This window comes from Gopherus evgoodei, unplaced genomic scaffold (assembly GCF_007399415.2).
Source record: "Gopherus evgoodei ecotype Sinaloan lineage unplaced genomic scaffold, rGopEvg1_v1.p scaffold_35_arrow_ctg1, whole genome shotgun sequence".
Classification (NCBI taxonomy): domain Eukaryota; kingdom Metazoa; phylum Chordata; order Testudines; family Testudinidae; genus Gopherus; species Gopherus evgoodei.
This window is the reverse complement of record NW_022060027.1, coordinates 3,876,795-3,901,332: the sequence shown is the minus strand read 5'-3', so window position 1 is coordinate 3,901,332 and position 24,538 is coordinate 3,876,795. Positions and strand designations below refer to the sequence as shown.

The following is a 24,538-nucleotide window of genomic DNA, read 5'->3' as shown; positions in this document are numbered from 1 at the left end:
ACATCACTTCTGCACAGGTTCCCCAGGCGAGGACTCCAGCGCTGCGAGCTTCCTCCCAGCAGTGCCCCACAGACTGTGGCTGTGTTTGGTGGGACTGTTTTTGGTTTCCATGGTGACGGGAGTGGGGCTGGGGGAGGGGCTCCCCGGTGCACACAGCTGTACTCCACATCTGGCCCAGCTTCCGTCACCAGCGGGCGGGGCAGGGGGGACAGCAGCACCCCTCCCCCAATACGGGGATGTCCCACAGGAGGCTCCGCCCCTCCAGGATCTCAATATTTGGTTGCCCAGACAACCCTAGTGCCGCCCCCAACTTCCATCATCTGACACAGGGGTTCTCAAACGTCATCGCACCCCGACCCGCTTCTCACAACAAAAATTACAGCACCTGACGCCAGCCCTGCCGACCCCATTACAACAGGGTCGCGACCCACAGTTTGATAACACCCCTCCTGACCCCTGTCGGGCCCCTCCCCCTGCCAGTGTGGCAGAGGGGAGCAGGCTCTAGTGGTTAGAGCGAGGGGGTGTGTGGCAGAGGAGCCAGGACTCCTGGGTTCTCTCTGTGGCTCTGGGAGGGGAGTGGTTCCTAGTGGTTAGAGCAGAGGAGGCTGGGAGCCAGGACTCCTGGGTTCTCTCCCTGACTCTGGGAGAAGAATGGGGCCTAGTGGTTAAAGGGGGGGGGCTGGGAGCCAGGATTCCTGGTTCTCTCCCCACCCGTGGGAGGGAAGTGGGTTAGAGCAGGAGCCTGGGAGCTAACAGAGCTCTCTGCGCTGCCTTTTAGCTCTGGGGCCCCTCCCAAAAAGAAAATTCCCAGCCCCCCCCCCCGGCCAATCCACCCCGCCCCCCACACTCCCTCCACAAGGCAGCCGCTGGCTGGCTCCATTTCCCCTTTCCTTGGTGGCCGCAGGGAACAGAAGGTTCATTCACCCCCCAGCCCGGGCTCAAAGCTCCCTCCTGGAAGTGGGGGTGGGGAATGGGGCTGGGGGCCTCTCCCCTGTGGACATAGGGCCTTTCCCCTCTTGTCAGGACCTGCCCCATTACCGGGGCAGAGCTGCCTCCTGTGGCAGAGCCAGCGTGGCAAGAAGCAGCCAACCCCTTTCGGCAGCTCGCCGCCGGCCCCTGCCCTCAGCCCCCTTGGCCCCACGGGTCACAGCAGGGACGAGATTCTGGGCGGCAGGGAGCGGGGCAGGGGCTCAACAGGGGGTGCTCTGCTCTGGCCGTCAGCGCTGGCCCCAGTGCAGTGCTAGGGAACAAGCCAGGGATCCCCGTGTACCCAGCCCTCGCGCCCCACCCCAGAGGGGCCGCATCCCAGCACCGGGCGAGAGGTCCCCGGATACCCAGCTCCCGCACTCCACCCCAGAGGGGCTGCATCCCAGCACCAGGCGGGGGGTCCCCATGTACCCAGCCCTCGCGCCCCACCCCAGAGGGGCTGCATCCCAGCACCAGGCGGGGGGTCCCCATGTACCCAGCCCTCGCGCCCCACCCCAGAGAGGCCGCATCCCAGCACCAGGCGAGAGGTCCCCGGATACCCAGCTCCCGCACTCCACCCCAGAGGGGCTGCATCCCAGCACCAGGCGGGGGATCCCCATGTACCCAGCCCTCGCGCCCCACCCCAAAGGGGCCGCATCCCAGCACCAGGCGAGGGATCCCCAGATACCCTGCCCCTGCACCCCACCCTAGAGGGGCCGCATCCCAGCACCGGGCGAGGGATCCCCAGATACCCTGCCCCTGCACCCCACCCTAGAGGGGCCGCATCCCAGCACCGGGCGAGGGATCCCCAGATAACCAGCCCCCGGACCCTACCCCAGAGGGGCCACATCCCAGCGCCGGGCGAGGGGTCCCCGGATAACCAGTCCCCATGCCCCACCCCAGATGGGCCGCATTCCAGGGCGTGGGGAGCTCACACAAATGCCCAGCAGGGGGCAGCACTGTTTCACACAATACAACCTTGTGGAGTTTATTAGGGATTCCATCCCTCCACTGATAAAATCCCACCGCTGGTTCCCACGGAGCACCCTCCACTTAGGGGTTGGGGGTCTGCCCTCTCTCGGTTCGGGGGCGGGGGAGGGAAAATCTCCACCTCACCAGGAGGGGGCATCCTCTCTCCACATCTGGGCATGCTCCTTGAGGACCATCTGGCTGTTGTATGAGGGGGACACAGTGTGCATGGGCAGGGGGGAATTGCACATCTGGAGCACGTCAATTTCAGAGTGTGAAATTAACGAGCTTCCATCCATGATTGATTGACGGGAGAGACCTGGAGATTAGACAAGATTCCCAGAGTGGAGGTGTGGTTTGGGGGGTGGGGGAAGGGTCTCACCTCGCCCGACACCCACACCCTGCTGTCGGGCCAAAAGAACTGGCCACTTCAGCAGATGGAAATGGGGGCAGCTTGATCTGGTGCGGGGGCGTCGGTATTGGGGGTTTCCCCCACGGCTCCCTGAGATCTAGGGCGACAGGCAGTCTGGGAAGGCAGAGGGGACGATGGAGGGGGCAGAGGTGGAATCCAGCCCCAGGACAGGGCTGATGGGGACAGGGTTGGGGGGGAAGGTGGAGAAAGAGGGGACCGTGGTGTGGGGGGAGGGAAGCAGCACACACTACAGGAGTCTGACTGGGATGCTATTTGCCAGAGGAGACCCAGCTCCAACCCCAACCCCAGCCTCAGGCCTCCATGGGGCGCCGGGCCCCCCCAGCCACCCGCAGCCCCCCCGGCTCGGTGCACTGGGTCTTCTTGGGGGACAGTGTCTCCTCCTTGCTCAGCACCTGTGGGGAGGCAAACGAGATAGCTTGTTTCAGGAAGAACTGGGGAGGGAACCCAGCCCCCTGCTCTAACGACTAGGCCCCACTCACCTCCCGGAGGATGCGGTCTCTCAGTTCACTGTGGGTGAGGGGTCGTTCCTCTTCCTCACTGCCAGCTTCATATTCCTCCCTGTGGAGAAGACAAAGAGAATGAGGGGGCTAAGTATGTGTGAACCCCACTGCCTCCTGTGGGAGATAGAACCCAGGAGTCAGCTGTAACCACTAGACCCCACTCCCATCCCAGAGCTGGGAGAGAACCCAGGAGTCCTGGCTCCCAGCCCCCCAGCTCTACCCCATCCCTCTCCTGGGTCAGGTCTTTCTAGACCATATGTGCTGTGGGTGGGAGCCCCCCCTCCCCGATACCATGGCTGTAGGGGGTTGGCACGGTGCTTACCCAGCAGTGGGGGGCCGCAGAGGATACGCTGTGGGGGTGTAACCCGCCATCTGCCCCAGGAGCAGTCGAGCTGTCTCTTCGGGGTCATAGGGCAGATCGTAGTTCTGGGGGGAGGGGGAAAAGGTCACTTCCTGCCCCCCCATCCCCCATCCCATCCCCCTGATCTCTGCCCCAGCACACATCCCCCCCACCTCATCCCATCCCCCGCCACCCCATCCCACTCTCTGCTCCCCCCCACTCAGGATGCATCCCCCCAGCATCGACCCCCCCCAATTCCTCCCACCTGACACAGACTTGTCCTCTCTGCCCCATCCCACCCCCTCAATCCTTCCCCCGGCACAGATCCCCCACCCGTGGTTTCTCCATCCCATCCCTCAATGCCCCCCTCCCCGGCTACCCCTCAGCTGCCACCGTCCCATCCCCCACCACTGTTGCCAGTACAGATCCCGCCTCAGCGTCACCCCATCCACAATGTCCCATCCCCCAGCACCCCCCCCATACAGAATGCCCCCCCCCAGCTGTCCGTACCTTGGAGGCCAGGTAGGCGCGCATGGCCAATAGCTCGTGGGCCCGCTGCTCCAGGAGACCCAGGAACACGGGGATGTTCCCATCCCGCACCACAGCCGAGCCCCCCAGCGCCTCGTCCAGCGCTGAGCACTTACAGTCCAGCTTCCTGAATAGCGACCTGATCCCTGCAGGAACAGACAGCCCGGACGCCTGGGTTCTATCCTCAGCTTGGGGAGGGGGAGCTGGTGGGTTAGACCGGGGGGGCTAGGAGCCAGGACGCCGGGTTGTATCCCTGTCTCTGGGAGGGAAGTGAAGTCTAGTGGTTAGGGGAGCAGGGGGGCTGGGAGTCAGGGCTCCTGGGTTCTCTCCCCAGCCCTGGGAGGGGTGTGATGTCTAGTGGCTAGAGCAGGGAGCTGGGATTCAGGACTTCTGAGTTCTAACACCGGCTTGCAGAGGTGATGCAGGTCCTGGAACTCCCAAACTCCCCCCTCATCCTGGCTCCGTACCCTCTTTGAGCTGTTCCAGGGTTTTCCTGGCCACCTTCTCTTTGCTCAGCAGCTGCTGGGCCTCCTGCACAACAGCCTCCTGCTGCATCTCCAGTGCCCGGGTCTGCGCCCGCTGCTCCTGCTGCTCCCGCTCGTCCTGGGCCCGCGCCTCCTGGATCTCCCGGCGCACCTGGGAGGCAGCAGAAGGATACAGGGAGGGCATGGGGGGGGGAGGGCAGGCAGAGCTGGATATGGCCCTCGGAGTGGGAGCAGGATTTGGTGTGGCCCTGGAAGGGAGCAGGGCTGTCTATGGGGGACAGGGCCCCGGGGGGCAGAGCCAGGGGGGACAGTGGGGGAAGGGCTGTCTATGGAGGGGCAGTGCCACCATGTGGGGAGTGGTGGGCAGGACAGTCTATGGTGCAGAGGGCCCTGGGGAGGAGTGGGGAGGATGCAGGGCTTTCTGTGGGTGGGCAATGGGGGACAGGGTCTATAATGTGGGACAGTGGGGGCAGGGCTGTCTGTGGGGGGCAGAGCCATCGTGAGGGGCTCTCACCTGGGCGATCTTCTCCCCCAGTCGCTCCAGTTCGTTGTTCTGCTCGTTGACATAGTTGAACTGGGCGAAATTCTGGTCCTCAACTGGGAGGGGGAGGCGGGTGTCAGAGCCCCTGACTGAAAAGAGCCCCCCCTCCCCCGATAGACCCCTTACCCCTGACCGGAGAAACCCCACAGACACCCCGCCCCGGACCAGAGAGACATCCCCCCTGACAGCCCCTCCTCGACAGACCTCTCCCCCTCCACCAGAGCCAGCTCCCCCAACAGACCCAGCCCTCGGACTGCAGAGAGAGCCCCCAGCCTGGGGCGGATCTGAGCCAGCGCCCCCTGCCCGTCACCTGCTATGAATTTCTCCAGCAGCACATCCAGGTCGTCCTCCCCTGTCAGCTGTTGGATCTGCTTGAAGGCAACTTCATAGGACTCCAGCAGCTCCTCCCTGGGGTCCCGGCGCTTCCCCTCAGCCTCCTCTTGCTCTGAATGGGGAGTAAACCGGATATGGTCAGAGCCCCTCAGCCACCGAACCCAGGAGTCCTGGCTCCCAGCCCCCTGCTCTAACCACTAGACATCACTCCCCTCCCAAAGCCAGCGAGAGAACTGAGGAGTCCTGGCTCCCAGAGTTCCCCGCTCCCCGCTTTAACCCACTAGACCCCACTCTCCTCCCAGAGCCAGGGAGAGAACTCAGGAGTCCTGGCTCCCAGCCCTAACCACTAGCCCCTACTCCCCTCCCAGAGCCAGGGAGAGAACCCAGGAGTCCTGGCTCCCAACACCCCCTGCTCTAACCACTAGACTGCATTTTCCTCCTAGATCCATAGAGAGAACCCAGGAGTCCTGGCTGCCAGCATCCCCTCCCCGCTGTAACAACTAGCCCCCACTCCCCTCCCAGAGCCAGAGAGAGAACCGAGGAGTCCTGGTTCCCATCCCCCTCCCCGCTCTAACCCATTAGACCCCAGTCCCCTCCCATAACCAGGGATGGAACCCAGGAGTCCTGGCTCCCAGCCGCCCCCCCACTCTAGCCACTAGACCCCACTCTCCTCCCAGAGCCGGGAGAGAACCCAGGCGTCCCAGCTAGTACCTCTCTTGCGCTTGGCCTCCAGCGCCTCCAGGGTGAACGTCCGCTCCTGCACCTTGACATCCAGGAAGTTGCGTAAACGCCTGTCATGGTCCAGGACCCGCTGCAGCTCCTTCATCTCGGCCCCATGCTGGGCCAAGTCCTTCTCCGCCTTGTCCCTCAGCTGCCCCAGCTTGGTCTGGGCCTCATCCCTGCAGGAGGGGAGGGGAGCAATAGAAGTGGGTGCCCTGCCCACAGACAGCCTGCAAAGCCCTGGATAGAACCCAGGAGTCTGGGCTCCCAGCCTGCCCTCCCGCTCCAACCACTAGACCCCACTCCCCTCACAGAGCGGTGGAGAGAACCCAGGAGTCCTGGCTCCCAACCCCCAATCCCCTGCTCTAACCACTAGATTCCATTCCCCTCCCAGAGCCAAGGAAAGAACCGAGGCATCCTGGATCCCCCACTCTATGCAGTAGGAGATACCAGGACCCCAGCCCTGCCCTTCCCCGGCCCCCATGGAGGGTGCAGGGGGCTCAGTTTCCACAGCCCGACTAGCCCTTGGCTTCTGCTGGAGGAGGCAGTACCCTGGGGCAAGATCAGACAGACTCGTGACATGTGTGCGGTTGGGGTGGCCGATCCTGAGTGCATGGGGCAGCGGGTGGGGGGGAGGTTGTGGGGCCAGTAGAGGGGCACCCTGGGGACAGGAGGGGTTGCTGTGGGTCTCCTTGGCATTATGTATCCAGCAGGAGGCACCGGAGGCCAGCGGGAGGCGCTGTAGGCCAGCAGGGGGTGCAGTAGGGCCAGCAGGAGGCGCCAGGGGCCAGTGGGAGGCGCTGCAGGCCAGCAGGGGGCGCAGTGAGGCCAGCGGGAGGCGCCAGGAGCCAGCGGGAGGCGCTGCAGGTCAGCAGGGGGCGCAGTGAGGCCAGCAGAAGGCGCCAGAGGCCAGCGGGAGGCGCTGTAGGCCAGCAGGGGGCGCAGTAGGGCCAGCAGGAGGCGCCAGGGGCCAGTGGGAGGCGCTGCAGGCCAGCAGGGGGTGCAGTGGGGCCAGCGGGAGGCGCTGCAGGCCAGCAGGGGGCGCAGTGGGGCCAGCGGGAGGCGCCAGGAGCCAGCGGGAGGTGTTGCAGGCCAGCAGGGGGCCCAGAGGGGCCAGCAGGAGGCGCTGCAGGCCAGCAGGGGGCGCAGTGAGGCCAGCAGAAGGCGCCAGGGGCCAGTGGGAGGTGCTGCAGGCCAGCAGGGGGCGCAGAGGGGCCAGCAGGAGGCGCTGCAGGCCAGCAGGGGGCGCAGTGGGGCCAGTGGGAGGCGCCAGGAGCCAGCGGGAGGTGCTGCAGGCCAGCAGGGGGCGCAGAGGGGCCAGCAGGAGGTGCTGCAGGCCAGCAGGGGGCGCAGTGAGGCCAGCAGAAGGCGCCAGGGGCCAGCGGGAGGCGCTACAGGTCAGCAGGGGGTGCAATGGGGCCAGCAGGAGGTGCCAGGGACCAGCAGGGAGCACTGGGGGCCCTACCTAGCATCAAAGGCCGAGGAGGAGGAGTCGATCACGGCTCCAATGGCTTTCCGCTTCTCCTGCAGCTCCTGGGAATCAAGGGGAGAAGGTCGTTGGCTTCTGCCAGCCAATCAGACCCTTCTGTTCCGGCCTCGAGTCACAGCAGGACCTTCACTGGCCAATCAGACCTCTCCATCCCACACCAATTTCTTAACAAGACCTTTGTTGGCCAATTAGATCCCTCCATTCCATGCCTGCTTCCCACTGGGGCCAGCATCAGCCAACCGCAACCCTTCATTTTATGCACATCACCGGGGGGAGTGCTCCTATCAGACACCAATCAGAGCCCAACTGGTGGGTGGGGCCAAACCCTGTGTGCACCTCCCAGTGGTGCCCAGTGGTGCCTCAGTTTCCCATGTTGGGCTCTATGGGACCTGATGGGTCCCTGGTCACCATGTGACAGGCTGGGTGCAGGGGGTATGTGTACCTTGAACCATGAAGGGAAAGACAGGGTTAACAGCCACCGCCACCGGCTCTAACCATTAGACCCCACTCCCCACCCCCAAGCCGGGGATCCTGGCTCCCAGCTCCCCGCTCCCCTGGCAGAGCTCTCACCCTCTCCAGCCTGCGGTAGAGGTGTTCGAAGCGCCCACGTTCGATGCGCAGGGTCTCCAGCTCCTCACGCAGGCTGGCGTTCAGCGCCAGCTGGGAGTTGAACCGGGCTGATGCCTGAGGAGAAGCAGGAGTGCTGCCATTAGCCACCCTGAGGGCCCAGACGCCTGGTGGAGCCCCCCAACGTGGAACATAGCCTCACTCCCCGGGGCCGGCAACTACACCCCATTCCCCTCCCCGAGCCGGGAGAGAACCCAGGTGTCCTGGCTCCCAGCCCCTCTGCTCAAACCCCTATCCTCCACTACCCTCCCAGAGCCGGGGATAGAACCCAGCCCCCGCCCTCCCCTGCTCTAACCACTAGCGCCCCCTCTGGCAGTGACAGACCTGCCCCCCCTTACCTTGTCCAGTTGGTTCTCCAAGGTGCGCACCCTCCTCTGGCCCTGGGCCTTGTGCCGCTGGCTGACTCCTGCACTGCCCGCCTGCTTTGCCAGCCCTGCCAGCCGCTTCTCCCAGCTCCGGATCTGCCGGGGAGTGGGGGGGGACGACACACCGTTAGCAACCACAGCCCGAGCGCAACGGCCTCACTGCCTGAGGTGCCCCATAGCACCCCCAAGAGCTTCTGGGTGATGCCCAGCAGTGCCCTTTGGGATAGACAGAGGAAGGGAGGCACCAAAGCCAACTGCCAGCCAGAGGAAGGGGGACATCTTGGCCTGATCCCCCAGGCTCTGTCCCAGAGCATGCTGGGATGCACTGTAGCATCATAAGAACATAAGAACGGCCATACTGGGTCAGACCAAAGGTCCATCAAGCCAGTATCCTGTCCTCTGAGAGTGGATAATGGCAGGTGCTCCAAAGAGAACGAACAGACAGATTATCATCAAGTGATCCATCCCCTGTCACCCAATCCCAGCTTCTGGCAAACAGAGGATAGAGACACTATCGCTGCCCATCCTGGCTAATAGCCACTGATGGACCTATCCTCCATGAATCTATCTAGCTCCCTTTTGAACCCCGTTCTAGTATTGGCCTTCACAACATCCTCTGGCAAAGAGTTCCACAGGTTGCATGAAAAAATACTTTCTTGTGTTTGTTTTAAACCTGCTGCCTATTAATTTCATTTGGTGGCCCCTAGTTCTTGTGTTATAAGGAGGAGTAAATAACATTTCTTGATTTACTTTCTCCACATCACTCATGATTTTATAGACCTCTATCATATCCCCCCTTAGTCGCCTCTTTTCCAAGCTGAAACGTCCCCAGTCTTATGAATCTCTCCTCATACGGCAGCCGTTCCAGACCCCTAATCATTTTTGTTACCCTTTTCTGAACTTTTTCCAGTTCCAATATATCTGATTTGAGATGGGGTGACCACATCTGCATGCACTATTCAGTGCGCATACCATGGATTTATATAGAGGCAATATGATATTTTCTGTCTTATTATCTATCCCTTTCTTGATGATTCCCAACCGTCTGTTCGCTTTTCTGGCTGCCGCTGCACATTGCGTGGATGATTTCAGAGAACTCTTCACAATGACTCCGAGATCTCTTTCTTGAGTGGGATCAGCTAATTTAGACCCCATCATTGTAGATGTATAGCTGAGATGATGTTTTCCAATGTGCATTACTCTGCATTTATCCACATTGAATTTCACCTGCCATTTTGTTGCCCAGTCACCCAGTTTTGTGAGATTTTTTTGTAGCTCTTCGCAGTCTGCTTGGAAAATTAACTATCTTGAGTAGTTTTGTAGTATGTGCAAATTTTGCCACCTCACTGTTTACCCCTTTTTTCCAGATCGTTTATGAATATGTTGCATAGGACTGGTCCCCTACAAACCCTTGGGGGACACCACTATTTACCTCTCTCCGTTCTGAAAACTGGCCATTTATTCCTACCCTTTGTTTCCAATCTTTTAACCAGTTATCAATCCATGAGAGAACCTTCCTTCTTATCCCAGGATAGCTTATTTTGCTTTGGTGAGGGACCTTGTCAAAGGTTTTCTGAAAAATCTAAGAACACTATATCCACTGGATCCCCCTTGTCCACATGCCTGTTGACCCTCTCAAAGAATTCTAGTAGATTGGTGAGGCATGATTTCCCTTTACTAAAACCAAAATTCTGTTCTTTACAATAGTTTCAACCAATTTGCCTGGTCCTGAAGCGAGGCTTACTGCAGGGCTGCCCAGAGGATTCAGGGGGCCTGGGGCAAAGCAATTTCGGGGGCCCCTTCCATAAAAAAAAGTTGCAATACTATAGAATACTATATTCTCATGGGGGTCCCTCTAGGGCCCGGGGCAAATTGCCCCACTTGCCGCCCCCTCTGGGCAGCCCTGGCTTACTGGCCTGTAGTTGCCAGGGTCACCTCTGGAGCCCTTTTTAAAAACTGGCATCACATTAGCTATCCTCCGGTCAGTTGGTACAGAAGCTGATTTAAATGGTAGGTTACAGATTACAGTCAATAGTGCTGCAATTTCATATCTGAGTTCCTTCAGAACTCTTGGGTGAATACCATCAGGTCCTGGAGACTTATTACTGTTTAGTTTATCAATTTGTTCCAAAACCTCCTCTAATGACACCTCCATTTGGGACAGTTCCTCTGATCTGTCACCCAAAAAGAATGGCTCAGGTTTGGGGATCTCTCTCACAACCTCAACAGTGAAGACCGATGCAAAGAATTCATTTAGTTTCTCTGAAATGGCCTTATCGTCTTTGAATGCTCCGTTAGAATCTCGATCGTCCAGTGGCCCCACTGGTTGTTTAGCAGGCTTCCTGCTTGTGATGTATTTAAAAAAAAACTTTTGCTATTACTTTTGAAGTCTTTGGCTAGCTGTTCTTCAAATTTTTTTCTGGTCTAATTATATTTTTACACTTCTGTGACGAAGTGGGGGGATTTTCTTGGGTTTTCTGTGTTTTTCAATGGTTTGCATGCAGAGGGGGTGGGACTCAGTGTCCCCGGGTGTTACTGGTTTAACGAGGGGAGGGAAGAGGGAGTTTGCTGTTACAGAGGACCGGAGAGGGAACTTGGGACCCCGGCCGATGGCCTAGAGGATGGAGACCCCGGCGACTGGTGACCTGGAGATGCAGCTCTGGAGTCACAGCTGCTTCTGGCCAGTGGGAGGACAATGGGCTGCGAAGAGAGGACCCCGGTGATCTGACCCAGCCGGTTCCAGTCTGAGGGGGCCCACAGCGAGAAACAAGTGTGTTAAGGCTCAGAGAGGTGCAGCTCTAGGAGGTGGAGGGGCCTGACCCCGAGAGAGAGGGCCGTCGCACTGACAGGGGCACCACCCCACGGACTGCATGGGGCCACGAGTGGGCACAATCTGTGAGTCCGTGACAGCTTCATTTGCCAGAGTTTATACTCTTCTATTTTCCCCATTAGGATTTATCTTCCACGTTTTAAAGGATGCCTTTTTGCCTGTCACTGCTTCTTTTACTTTGTTGTTTAATCATGGTGGCTCTTTTCTGGTTCTCTTACTGTGGGGTATACATTTCAGTTCAGCCTCTATTATGGTGTCTTTAGAAAGTTTCCACGCCGTTTGCAGGGATTTCACTTTTGGTACTTCACCTTTTAATTTCTCTTTCACTAATATCCTCATTTATGTGTAGTCCCCCTTTCTGAAATCATTCAAGGCCTTGTGGGTAATTCCCTGCCTAGCACTGAGGGATAGAGGAAGAGCCACACCAAGCCTCTCCTCCACACCTACCCCATCCTGTTCACTCACCAGGGAACAGGAGAAGAGGGAAGCCCTGCCAGAGATACAGTCTGATTGCCACAGCCCCGCTCCCATCCCCAAGCCAGGAGAGAACCTAGGTGTCCTGGCTCCCAGCCCTTCTGCTCTAACCATTAGACCCCACTCCCCTTCCAGGGTCAGGAAGAGAACCCAGGAATCCTGGCTCCCAGCCCCTCTGCTCTAACCACTACACCACCTCCCAGTCCAGTGGTACCTCCTGGTCTAGCTGGGCCACCGTCCTCCTCTCCGCGGCCGCCTGCTCCTCCACCTGGTCCTGGTGCCGCAGCAGGGCGCGTAGGCTGCCGGCTTGTTCCTGATCCCGCTGCCTGTTGGCCCGGCCCTCCGCCGCCCGCAGCTCCCGCAGCAGCCCCTCCCGCTCCTTCTCCAGCCGCTGCAGGTCGGCCCTGCCGGAGACACCAGGGTGGCCAGCGGAGATGGGCGGCAGGAAGAGGCACCGGGTGGCAGGTGGCACCGGGGTGGGAGGGTGGCAGCGGTGGGGCCCCATGATGCAGGGTTGAGGGTAGGCGGGGTGTGCTGGGACCCAGCACGCCAGGGGCGGTGGGGGCTGGATCTACTGGAGGGTGTGGAGCATGGGGGGAAGGGGATGGAGAGAACTTGTGAGAGGGTGAGTGAGCTAGTGTGTGTGATTGTGTGTGTGTGTGAGATCTGGTGGGTGTCAGAGAGATCTGGTGTGTGATCTCTGGTGATCAGGCATGTGTGGGCAGGATCTAGCGGGATCTGGTGTCTGCACAGTGTCATGTGCGAGTGAGATCTAATGTGGGATCTTGTGGGCAGGTGAATCTGGGTCACCTAGTGTGTGTGTGAGCGATGGTTTGATCTAATGTGAGAGTGAGGGTGTGCAAGTGTGATCTAGTGTGAGCGTGTATGACTGTATGCATCTGTGTGATCCCGTGTGGGGCTCATGTGTGTGATTTTGTCCGAGTGAGTGTAAGCATGTCGGGGGATGCGGGGGGAGAGGGCAGTGACGCAGCCTAGTTTGTGTGTGGGTGTTAGGGAAGAGTGTTGCTAGGCCCACGTGGGTTGTTAGGGGGCTGAGTGTTACATCAATAACGCATCAGTGTGCAGAGGGGAGTGTGTCAGTCTGTGTTATGGTGTGTGTGGGGGGGTGTCAGTTGCATTGTATAGGTTTGTATGTTGAACCTGCCCCCCAGCCCGGTGACCCCAACCCCTGGGATCTTTCCTGGGTCCCTCCCTCTAGCCTGGTGACACCGCCCAGGCCCCTCCCTCCAGTCTGGTGACCCTGCTCTCAGGGATAATTCCCAGGTCTCCTGCCCCAACTCGGGGACCTGAGCCCCAGGGACCACAAGGGGGTACCTACAGCTGCTTGCGGATGGTCTCCTGGGACTGCAGGGTGTAGGCATGGCGGTCACCCTCTAGCAGCCGGAACTGACGCTGCAGCTTGGCCAGTTCGCTCTCAGCTGTGGGGGTGAGATGTGGGGTGGGGGGGGTCAGAAAAGGGGGGAAGGGAATCATTAGAGAAGGCAGCAGATGAGTCTGAGGCCTTTGTGATCTGAGGCCAAGATTCTCTGTCTTGTCACACCAAGGCCCCATGACATCACACCAAGGCCCCATCATGTCATGCCAAGGTCTCACCCTGTCACGTCAATACCCCATCCCATCACGCCAAGACCCCTTATCATACCAAGGTCCCAATTCCTCATTCCAAGGTCCCACATCTTGGAGTGAAGCATTGGTGTCATCCCAGCCATGGGACAATGCTCCGGGCTGGGACAGAGTTGGGGGTGGGATATCAGAGGATCGGAGGGGCTAAAGGCAGAGGGCAGGGCCGGGTTCTCATCTCAGCTCCCCCACCACCCCCAGGGCCAATCCAGAGTCACCCCTGTTTGCAATGGGGGTAGGACCAGGTTCTGATCTCAGCCCCCTGGGGTCGATCCAAAGTCTGTTAAGTTCAGCAATCTGGCTAAGTGGGGTGCTGCTGCCATCCCCAGAGGCAGGATCGGTCCTCTGGCCACCAGCCCTGCTGCCCTCCTCCCAGATGCCTTCCCCACAGCCTCTGGTTGCTGAGATGGCTCTTCCCCAGAGTGGCCTGGCAGGGAAGGACACATCCCCCAGTGTAGGGGGGAACCCTGGCTGGGCTGAGAGCGCTGGGAGGGCCGGGATATTGTTACTGCCAGCCTCTGGGACCGATGGCATGGGGCAGGGATCGGACAGAGATGTGGGGCGAGGAGAGGGCACCAAAGTGGTGGGGTTACGAGTAGGGAGCCCCATGTGGCACTGGGACAACAGGCTGTGAGGGGAGGTACCCGGGGGGCTAGATAAAGGGGCATGACCATGCTGGGGGGCACTGGAGCCAGAGAACAGGGGACAGGGCTGCACGGGGGGGGGCATCAGGGAGGCAGAGCACAGAGAGTGGGACCATGCAGCTTGCGTGGGGAGGGGGAAGCCATGTGGTGGGTACCAGGGGGTAGAGCATGGAGGCGGGGCCGTGTGGAGTCACTGTGGGGGCAGAGCACAGGGGGCAGAGCCACACGGAGGGCAGCAGAGTAGCTCCCATTCTGTCTGGTGGCAGCCACGAGACGCCAACCCATAGCCTTCCCACAATGCCCTAGGGCAGAGCCATTACCGATGCCCTCCAGGTCCAGGTCGCTGCCCTCCGAGTGGATACTCGAGGCGGATCTGTGCAGCGGCATCTTCTCCTCCTCCTTGCCGACAGGTGGCCAAGAAAGAGAGTAGGGAGAGAGAGAGAGAGAGGGATTTTAACTGGACCCCTGCTGCCACGGTCCAGAGAGAGACGGGGTGCAGGGGGCATGGCTGGACACTGGGGGCATGCCAGGGGTGCCCAGCCCAGCACTGGGGCATCAGGATAGGGGGCAACCTCCTCAGGCTCTGGGGCAGCCCTCGTGCCATCAGGCATGTGGCTGATTCTGGGGTGGGGCATCGCGAGCCGACACTAACACCACTCCTGTCTCCCACCTCATGCTTTGGAGGGGCTGGGGAAGATGTGGGGCTGGTGCATTGGAGCTAGGAGGGTTTAAGGAGTTGGAGGGTGGAGCGGGATTGGTGGGGGAAGGTTCAGGGAGCTGTGGAGTTTGGAGGGGCATCATTTGGGAGCAAAGGATCAGGTGGTCTGTTCTGTGGCTGGGGCAGGTTCAGGTGGTCAGGGCGAGTTTGGGGGAAGGTTCAGAGAATCGGGGGGAGTGGAGGAAAGATTCAGGGGTCAGAGGTGAATTTGGGGGGAAGGGTCAGGGGAAGGTTCAGGGGTCGGTGATGAGTTAGGGGAAGGTTTGGGGAGTCGGTGGCAAGTTGGGGGAAGGTTCAGGGGGTCGGGGTGAGTTGGGGGGAAGGTTTGGGGGCTCAGGGGAGAGTTTGGGGGAAAGGTTCAGGGGTCGGTGATGAGTTGGGGGAAGGTTCAGGGGGTCGGGGTGAGTTGGGGGGAAGGTTTGGGGGCTCAGGGGAGAGTTTGGGGGAAAGGTTCAGGGGTCGGTGATGAGTTGGGGGAAGGTTCAGGGGGTCGGGGTGAGTTGGGGGGAAGGTTTGGGGGCTCAGGGGAGAGTTTGGGGGAAAGATTCAGGGGTCGGTGATGAGTTGGGGGAAGGTTCAGGGGGTCGGGGTGAATTGGGGGGAAGGTTTGGGGGCACAGGGGAGAGTTTGGGGGAAAGGTTCAGGGGTCAGTGATGAGTTGGGGGAAGGTTTGGGGGGTCGGTGGTGAGTTGGCGGAAGGTTCAGGGGGTCGGGGTGAGTTTGGGGGGAAGGTTTGGGGGGCTCAAAGGAGAGTTTAGGGGGAAAGTTCAGTCAAAGCCAGCTTTAGGCCAATTCAACCAATTTCCCTGAGCCAGGCCCCGCCCCTAAGAGGGCCCCACGCCCAAGCCCCGGTACAGCGTACTGGCAAGAGCCGGTCCGCTGTACCGGGGTGGCCCAGCTTCCCCGAGGAGCAATTTAAAGGGCTTGGGGCTCCCAGCAGGGGCTGTAGCCCCAGGCCCTTTAAATAGCCCCCAGAGCCCCACCGCTTCCCCAGGGCTTCCTAAGCTATTTACAGGGCTGGGGTGGTGGAAGCAGGGGAGCCCCGGGCTGCTGCTGCTGCTACCCCGGTGGGGGAGGGAGGAGGAGGGGGCACTCACCATACAGGGTGGGCTGTACCCCCTGTACCTGCAGCCCCTGCCCGCAGCCAGCCCTTGCTGCACCCCCTGCCCGCACCAGCCCCGCACCTCTTGCCCTGCCTGCCCCACCCCTTGCCAGCCACCAGCCTGTCTCCAGCCGGCTGCGCACCCCCTGCCGGAGCCAGCCCCTGCCCTGCCTCCAGCCCCGCACCCCCTGCCCTGCCTCCAGCCCCTGCCCTGCCTCCAGCCCCGCACTCCCTGCCCTGCCTCCAGCCCCGCACCCCCTGCCTCCAGCCCCGCACTCCCTGCCCTGCCTCCAGCCCCTGCCCTGCCTCCAGCCCCTGCTCTGCCTTCAGCCCCGCACTCCCTGCCCTGCCTCCAGCCCCGCACCCCCTGCCTCCAGCCCCGCACCCCCTGCCTCCAGCCCCGCACTCCCTGCCCTGCCCTGCCTTCAGCCCTGCACCCCCTGCCCTGCCTCCAGCCCCTGCTCTGCCTTCAGCCCTGCACCCCCTGCCCTGCCTCCAGCCCCTGCTCTGCCTCCAGCCCCGCACCCCCTGCCGGAGCCAGCCCCTGCCCTGCCTCCAGCCCCGCACCCCCTACCTCCAGCCCCGCACTCCCTGCCCTGCCTCCAGCCCCTGCCCTGCCTCCAGCCCCGCACCCCCTACCTCCAGCCCCGCACTCCCTGCCCTGCCTCCAGCCCCTGCCCTGCCTCCAGCCCCTGCCCTGCCTCCAGCCCCGCACCCCCTGCCCTGCCTCCAGCCTCTGCCCTGCCTTCAGCCCCGCACTCCCTGCCCTGCCTCCAGCCCCTGCCTCCAGCCCCGCACTCCCTGCCCTGCTTCCAGCCCCGCACCCCCTGCCTTCAGCCCCGCACTCCCTGCCCTGCCTCCAGCCCCTGCCCTGCCTCCAGCCCCTGCCCTGCCTCCAGCCCCGCACCCCCTGCCCTGCCTCCAGCCCCGCACTCCCTGCCCTGCCTCCAGCCCCTGCCCTGCCTCCAGCCCCGCACTCCCTGCCCTGCCTCCAGCCCCTGCCCTGCCTCCAGCCCCGCACTCCCTACCCTGCCTCCAGCCCCTGCTCTGCCTCCAGCCCCGCACCCCCTGCCGGAGCCAGCCCCTGCCCTGCCTCCAGCCTCGCACTCCCTGCCCTGCTTCCAGCCCCGCACCCCCTGCCTCCAGCCCCGCACTCCCTGCCCTGCCTCCAGCCCCTGCCCTGCCTCCAGCCCCGCACTCCCTGCCCTGCCTCCAGGCCCTGCCCTGCCTCCAGCCCCGCACCCCCTGCCCTGCCTCCAGCCCCTGCCCTGCCTCCAGCCCCGCATTCCCTGCCCTGCCTCCAGCCTCGCACCCCCTGCCTCCAGCCCCGCACGCCCTGCCCTGCCTCCAGCCCCTGCCCTGCCTCCAGCCCCGCACTCCCTACCCTGCCTCCAGCCCCTGCTCTGCCTCCAGCCCCGCACCCCCTGCCGGAGCCAGCCCCTGCCCTGCCTCCAGCCCCGCACTCCCTGCCCTGCTTCCAGCCCCGCACCCCCTGCCTCCAGCCCCGCACTCCCTGCCCTGCCTCCAGCCCCTGCCCTGCCTCCAGCCCCGCACTCCCTGCCCTGCCTCCAGCCCCTGCCCTGCCTCCAGCCCCGCACTCCCTGCCCTGCCTCCAGCCCCTGCCCTGCCTCCAGCCCCGCACTCCCTGCCCTGCCTCCAGGCCCTGCCCTGCCTCCAGCCCCGCATTCCCTGCCCTGCCTCCAGCCTCGCACCCCCTGCCTCCAGCCCCGCACTCCCTGCCCTGCCTCCAGCCCCTGCCCTGCCTCCAGCCCCGCACCCCCTGCCTCCAGCCCCGCACTTCCTGCCCTGCCTCCAGCCCCTGCCCTGCCTCCAGGCCCGCACCCCCAGCCCTGTCTCCAGCCCCTGCCCTGTCTCCAGCCAGCCCCGCACCCCCTGCCCTGTCTCCAGCCCCTGCCATGTCTCCAGCCCCGCACCCCCTGCCTCCAGCCCCGCACCCCCTGCCCTGTTTCCAGCCCCTGCCCTGTCTCCAGCCAGCCCCGCACCCCCTGCCTCCTGCCCCGCACCCCCTGCTCTGCCTCCAGCCCCTGCCCTGCCTCCAGCCCCACACCCCCTGCCCTGTCTCCAGCCCTTGCCGTCTCCAGCGAGCACCGCACCCCCTGCCCTGCCTCCAGCCCCGCGCCCCCTGCCCTGCCTCTAGCCCCTGCCCTGCTTCCAGTCCTATACCCCCTGCCGTCTCCAGCCAGCCCTGCACCCCCTGCCCACAGCCAGCCTGTCTCCAGCCAGCCCCTGCCGCACCCCCTGCCCTGCCCGCACCAGCCCCTCACCCCCTGCCCTGTCTCCAGCCAACCTCTGCTGCACCCCCCTGCCTGAAGCCAGCCAGTTCCACACTCCTCTGTCTCTAGCCCTGTCAACCCCTGCCGCACCCACACCCCCACGGCCCTGCCTGAAGCCAGCCAGCCCACCCCACACACCCGTCTCCAGCCAGCCCCGCACTCCTTGCCCTGCCTGCAGCCAGATCCTACCTCCAGTCAGCCCCTGCCCTGCCTCCAGCCAGCCCCATGTCCACTTGTGCCCTGCAGTTCCCAGGGCAGTAACCCTACACACCTGCTTCAATGAGGGGGGCAGGGAGCAGCTGGGACCCACACATGTGCACACCCTAGGGTGACCAGACAGCAAGTGTGAAAAATCAGGACGGGGGTGGGGGTAATAGGATCCTATATAAGAAAAAGACCCAAAAATCAGGACTGTCCCTATAAAATCGGGACATGTGGTCACCCTAGCACACCCCCAGGGAGTGGCGGGGACCCATACATGCGAAACGGAGCTTATTTCTAGTTCAGGCCCATCTTTTTAAAAAAGAACTCTAGGTAGGGCTAACATACATCCGTATTTTCCCAGACACGTCAGGGTTCTTAAATTGCCATCCGGGAGGAATTTTTAAAATTTAAAAATTTCTCCTGGGAAAATACGGACGTATGGTAACCCTATTGGTACAAAAAATACATACTGTGGCACATCCCTTAAATCAGAACTTTTTATAGGGAACCGGTTGCTAAGAAATGAAAAGCTTTTTTTTACATGGGTTTTTTTTTCAGTCCTCCCTGCTGGGGCCCTGCCGAAAATGTTCAAATTGGGCCCCGTACTTCCTAAAGCCAGCCCTGCAGGCAGGGCCGGCACTTCCATTTAGGCGACCGGGCGGCAGGATTTGGGAGGGCGGCAATTCGGCGGCGGGGGGTCCTTCCGCGCTCTGGGTCAGCAGCGGCAATTCTGCGGTGGGTCCTTCACTCGCTCCAGGACCCGCCACCGAAGTGCCCCAAAGACTGGGAGTGCGGAAGGACCCCCGGCCACGGCGCCAAAAACCCTGGCGCCGCACCTGCCTGCAGGGGTCAGTGGTGAGTTGGGGGAAGGTTCAGGGGGTCGGTGGTGAGTTGGGGAGAAGGTTTGGAGGCTCCTGGGAGAGTTTGGGGGGAAGGTTCAGGGTGGGGGGGAGATCTGGGATCTGATTTCCTTCCTAGCCCCAGTACCCCCCACCCTTGGGTGCAGGGATTTACCTCACTCTCCGGCAGCCAGTCCGGGGGGTATGGTCAGTGGGCTTGGAGGGAGCCCAGCCCGTGCCAGGCACAGGGAGGTGCAAGGATCATGCCTGGCCTCTCCTGGCCTGCCAGCATCACCGCCCCCCCCACCCGGCACCACTCGAGTTGTTAGCAACTGTCTCCAGGAGGCAGAAATACCTCAGCCAATGGGGGGAGAGGACGGAGCCCTGTGGGGGGGAGAAAAAGGGGAGGTGTCAGATTAGGGGGAACAGGAGAGCCATGCTGGAAAATCCCCTTTATTCCCCCCACTCCACCCCACATCCACCCCAATCACAAACACACCTCCATCCCTCCCACTCCCAGCTATGCAGAATGTCTACACTGCAGGAGGGGGGCGGGAGACTGGGAACCAGGACTCCTGGGTTCCAGCCTGGCTCTGGGAGAGGAGTGGGGCCTAGTGGTTAGAGGGGGTGCGATGGCTGAGTTAACAGGGAGGTATTTATTTCTGAGCCAGGGGGCTCTCAGATGTCTGTACCAGGGATGGCAGGTTGGGGTAGGGGATGCCAGGATGTAGGGGAGGAGCCAAGGTGCTACAGGGTGAGGGAGGACAGACACATGACATGCCCCCTTCCCCAGCGGCTCTGTGTCCCGATGGGATGGCTGCTCTGTCACAACCACAGGGGGGCACCATTGCTTCTCGGGGTTGTCTCATTTCACCGGGGCACCCTCAGGTCGCGTTAAGACTCTGTCCCGTGTCTGCCCCCTCCTGTCATGCCAACACACCATCAGGTCACGCCAATGCCCAATTACCCCAAAGACCACATCAGGTCACACCAAGACACTGTCCCATCTCACCACGGCCCCAGAAGCTCCCACCACGCCCCAGCTACAGCAGGACATGGCAAGCCAAGGCCCCGTCATGCCAAGGCCCATCAAGTCACGCCATGGGCCCACTACACCACTGTCCTGACAGGTCACACCAAGGCCACATCACTGCAAAAACCTGTCACATCAAGGACTTGGCAGGTCATGTCATTATGCCAAGGCCCGTCCAGTCACACCGAAACCCCATCACACTAAGGTCCTGTCACACCAAGGCCCGCGCAGCTCATGCCAAGGCCATGTCAGGTCATGCCAAGGCCCAGACACGCCAAGGCCATGTCAGGTCACACCAAGGCCCAGTCCCAGCAAGGCTCACACCAAGGCCCAGTCACCCCAAGGCCATGTCAGGTCATGCCAAGGCCCCATCACACCAAGGCCCAGTCACGCCAAGGCCACGTCAGGTCACACCAAGGCCCCATCACGCCAAGGCCTCGGCAGCTCACACAAAGGCCCTGTCGGGTCATGCCAAGGCCCAGTCATGCCAAGGCCCCGGCAGCTCACACGAAGGCCCTGTCAGGTCACACCAAGGCCCTGTCATGCCAAGGCCCAGTTACGCCAAGGCCCAGTCACACCAAGGCACCGTCAGGTCACGCCAAGGCCTCATCATGCCAAGGCCCCGGCAGCTCACACGAAGGCCCTGTCAGATCACACCAAGGCCCCATCATGCCAAGGCCCAGTCACGCCAAGTCCCTGTCAGGTCATGCCAAGGCCCCATCATGCCAAGGCCCCGGCAGCTCACACGAAGGCCCTGTCAGGTCACACCAAGGCCCAGTCACGCCAAGGCCCCGTCAGGTCACTCCAAGGCCCCATCATGCCAAGGTCCCAGCAGCTCACACGAAGGCCCTGTCAGGTCACACCAAGGCCCAGTCACGCCAAGGCCCCGTCAGGTCACACCAAGGCCCCATCATGCCAAGGTCCCGGCAGCTCACACGAAGGCCCTGTCAGGTCATGCCAAGGCCGAGTCACGGAAAGGCCCCGTCAGGTCATGCCAAGGCCCCATCATGCCAAGGTCCAAGCAGCTCACACGAAGGCTCCGTCAGGTCATGCCAAGGCCCCATCATGCCAAGGCCCCAGCAGCTCACACGAAGGCCATGTCAGGTCACACCAAGGCCCAGTACCCCAAGGCCACGTCAGGTCACACCAAGGCCCCATCATGCCAAGGCCCCAGCAGCTCACACGAAGGCCCTGTCAGGTCACACCAGATCCAGTCACGCCAAGGCCCCGTCAGGTCATGCCAAGGCCCCATCATGCCAAGGCCCTGGCAGCTCACACAAAGGCCCTGTCAGGTCACACCAAGGCCCCATCATCCCAAGGCCCCGGCAGCTCACACGAAGGCCCTGTCAGGTCACACCAAGGCCCAGTCACGCCAAGGCCCCGTCAGGTCATGCCAAGGCCCCAGCAGCTCACACAAAGGCCCTGTCAGGTCACGCCAAGGCCCCGTCAGGTCATGCCAAGGCCCCATCATGCCAAGGCCCCGGAAGCTCACACGAAGGCCCTGTCAGGTCACACCAAGGCCCAGTCACGCCAAGGCCCCGTCAGGTCATGCCAAGGCCCCAGCAGCTCACACAAAGGCCCTGTCAGGTCACGCCAAGGCCCCGTCAGGACATGCCAAGTGCCCATCATGCCAAGGCCCCAGCAGCTCACACAAAGGCCCTGTCAGGTCATGCCAAGGCCCCAGCAGCTCACACAAAGGCCCTGTCAGGTCACGCCAAGGCCACGGCAGGTCATGCCAAGGCCCCATCATGCCAAGGCCCCGGAAGCTCACACGAAGGCTCTGTCAGGTCACACCAAGGCACAGTCACGCCAAGGCCCCATCAGGTCACGCCAAGTGCCCCATCATGCCAAGGCCCCGGAAGCTCACACGAAGGCTCTGTCAGGTCACACCAAGGCCCAGTCACGCCAAGGCCCCGTCAGGTCATGCCAAGGCCCCATCATGCCAAAGTCCAAGCAGCTCACACGAAGGCTCCGTCAGGTCATGCCAAGCCCCATCATGCCAAGGCCCCGGCAGCTCACACAAAGGCCCTGTCAGGTCACACCAAGGTCCAGTCCCAGCAAGGCCCCGGCAGCTCACACCAAGGCCCAATTACCGCAAGGCCACGTCAGGTCACACCAAGGCCCCATCATGCCAAGGCCCCGGCAGCTCACACCAAGGCCCTGTCAGGTCACACCAAGATCCAGTCACGCCAAGGCCCTGTCAGGTCATGCCAAGGCCCCATCATGCCAAGGCCCTGGCAGCTCACACAAAGGCCCTGGCAGGTCACGCCAAGGCCCCATCATGCCAAGGCCCCGGCAGCTCACACGAAGGCCCTGTCAGGTCACACCAAGGTCCAGTCATGCCAAGGCCCCGTCAGGTCACGCCAAGGCCCCAGCAGCTCACACAAAGGCCCTGTCAGGTCACGCCAAGGCCCCGTCAGGTCATGCCAAGGCCCCATCATGCCAAGGCCTCGGAAGCTCACACGAAGGTCCTGTCAGGTCACACCAAGGTCCAGTCACGCCAAGACCCCGTCAGGTCATGCCAAGGCCCCAGCAGCTCACACAAAGGCCCTGTCAGGTCACGCCAAGGCCCCGTCAGGTCATGCCAAGTGCCCATCATGCCAAGGCCCCGGAAGCTCACACGAAGGCCCTGTCAGGTCACACCAAGGTCCAGTCACGCCAAGGCCCCGTCAGGTCACGCCAAGTGCCCATCATGCCAAGGCCCCGGCAGCTGACACAAAGGCCCCATCAGGTCACGCCAAGGCCCCAGCAGCTCACACAAAGGCCCTGTCAGGTCACGCCAAGGCCACGGCAGGTCACACCAAGGCCCCATCATGCCAAGGCCCCGGAAGCTCACACGAAGGCTCTGTCAGGTCACACCAAGGCACAGTCACGCCAAGGCCCCGTCAGGTCACACCAAGGCCCCATCATGGCAAGGCCCCGTCAGCTCACACGAAGGCCCTGTCAGGTCACGCCAAGGTCCAGTCACGCCAAGGCCCCGTCAGGTCACGCCAAGTGCCCATCATGCCAAGGCCCCGGCAGCTGACACAAAGGCCCCGTCAGGTCATGCCAAGGCCCCAGCAGCTCACACAAAGGCCCCGTCAGGTCATGCCAAGGCCCCGGCAGCTGACACAAAGGCCCCGTCAGGTCATGCCAAGGCCCCGGCAGCTGACACAAAGGCCCCGTCAGGTCATGCCAAGGCCCCAGCAGCTCACACAAAGGCCCTGTCAGGTCACGCCAAGGCCACGGCAGGTCATGCCAAGGCCCCAGCAGCTCACACGAAGGCCCTGTCAGGTCACGCCAAGGCCCCATCATGCCAAGGCCCCGGCAGCTCACACAAAGGCCCTGTCAGGTCACGCCAAGGCCCCATCATGCCAAGGCCCTGGCAGCTCACATGAAGGCCCTGTCAGGTCACACCAAGGCCCCGTCAGGTCACGCCAAGGCCCCATCATGCCAAGGCCCCGGCAGCTCACACGAAGGCTCTGTCAGCTCACACCAAGGCTCAGTCACGCCAAGGCCCCGTCAGGTCACGCCAAGGCCCCATCATGCCAAGGCCCTGGCAGCTCACACGAAGGCCCTGTCAGGTCACACCAAGGCCCCGTCAGGTCACGCCAAGGCCCCATCATGCCAAGGCCCCGGCAGCTCACACGAAGGCTCTGTCAGCTCACACCAAGGCTCAGTCAAGCCAAGGCCCCGTCAGGTCACGCCAAGGCCCCATCATGCCAAGGCCCCAGCAGCTCACACGAAGGCCCTGTCAGGTCATGCCAAGGCCCCGGCAGCTGACACAAAGGCCCCGTCAGGTCATGCCAAGGCCCCGGCAGCTGACACAAAGGCCCTGTCAGGTCACGCCAAGGCCACGGCAGGTCACGCCAAGGCCCTGTCAGGTCACGCCAAGGCCCCATACCCTGCCCAGGGGGGGTGATGGGGTCTCACCAGCGGGCCAGACCAGGGGGCGGGGCTAGTTCAGGGGGCGGAGCCTGGCGCCTCTCCCTCCCCCAAGCTCCTGAATCACCACTCTGAGCAGGGCCAGGCCGACACTGCGCATGCGCCTTCCCAACAGCTCCCTCCTTCCTTCCCCCACCCTCCACCGAGGCCTCGCCCAGTGCGCAAACCCCGCCCCTTTCGGCTGCCCCCGCCCTCCAGCGGGCTCCCCACGCATGCGCACGTCCTCCCTTCTGTTTTGTGGCGGGAGTCGGGGTGGGAGTTGTGTGCTGTGCCTGGGAAGTGGGCGGAGTGCTGGGACTGGGAGCATTGGGGCACGTTCGCAGCTGGGGCGCTGGATGCACTGGGGCATGTGCATAGCTGGGAGGGCGGGTGCATTGGGAGGGAGGGTGCATGCATGCGGGAACAGGTGCACGGGTAGGAGGCATGGGGCGTAGGGAAACAACTGCACAGCTGGGGGCTGGGTGCATTGGGGAGTGAGGTGCATAGCTGGGGGAGCCGGGTGCACGGCGGGAGGGTGCACAGCTGGGTTGCCGAGTGCA

The 24,538-nt window shown here is 62.4% G+C and overlaps 1 protein-coding gene across 1 annotated transcript; it reads right to left on the bottom strand.

Annotated features, from left to right (window-relative positions):
- Positions 1 to 1,942: 1,942 nt before the first annotated feature.
- On the bottom strand, positions 1,943 to 24,079 carry CCDC114 (coiled-coil domain containing 114). Its single transcript, XM_030544831.1, has 16 exons — positions 23,988 to 24,079; positions 19,218 to 19,426; positions 14,206 to 14,284; positions 12,940 to 13,039; positions 11,815 to 12,004; positions 8,270 to 8,392; positions 7,875 to 7,988; positions 7,281 to 7,348; positions 5,807 to 5,994; positions 5,073 to 5,207; positions 4,736 to 4,818; positions 4,204 to 4,372; positions 3,719 to 3,882; positions 3,191 to 3,294; positions 2,848 to 2,926; positions 1,943 to 2,760 (listed from the first exon to the last, which is right to left on the bottom strand). Exons 3-16 carry the CDS (start codon positions 14,270 to 14,272, stop codon positions 2,659 to 2,661), a joined length of 1,686 nt encoding a protein of 561 aa, XP_030400691.1. The 5' UTR covers positions 14,273 to 14,284; positions 19,218 to 19,426; positions 23,988 to 24,079; the 3' UTR covers positions 1,943 to 2,658.
- Between the last annotated feature and the right edge of the window lie 459 nt (positions 24,080 to 24,538).

What these genes read in the sequence shown, in the direction of transcription:
- CCDC114 (XM_030544831.1), bottom strand. Translation starts at nt 14,272, where the DNA reads ATGCCGCTGCACAGATCCGCCTCGAGTATCCACTCGGAGGGCAGCGAC. An exon ending in GCTGGAGAAATTCATAGCAG is followed by an intron (nt 4,819 to 5,072) that starts GTGACGGGCAGG and finishes TCCCCCTCCCAG; the next exon opens with TTGAGGACCAGAATTTCGCC. An exon ending in CTGCGGCCCCCCACTGCTGG is followed by an intron (nt 2,927 to 3,190) that starts GTAAGCACCGTG and finishes TCTTCTCCACAG; the next exon opens with GGAGGAATATGAAGCTGGCA.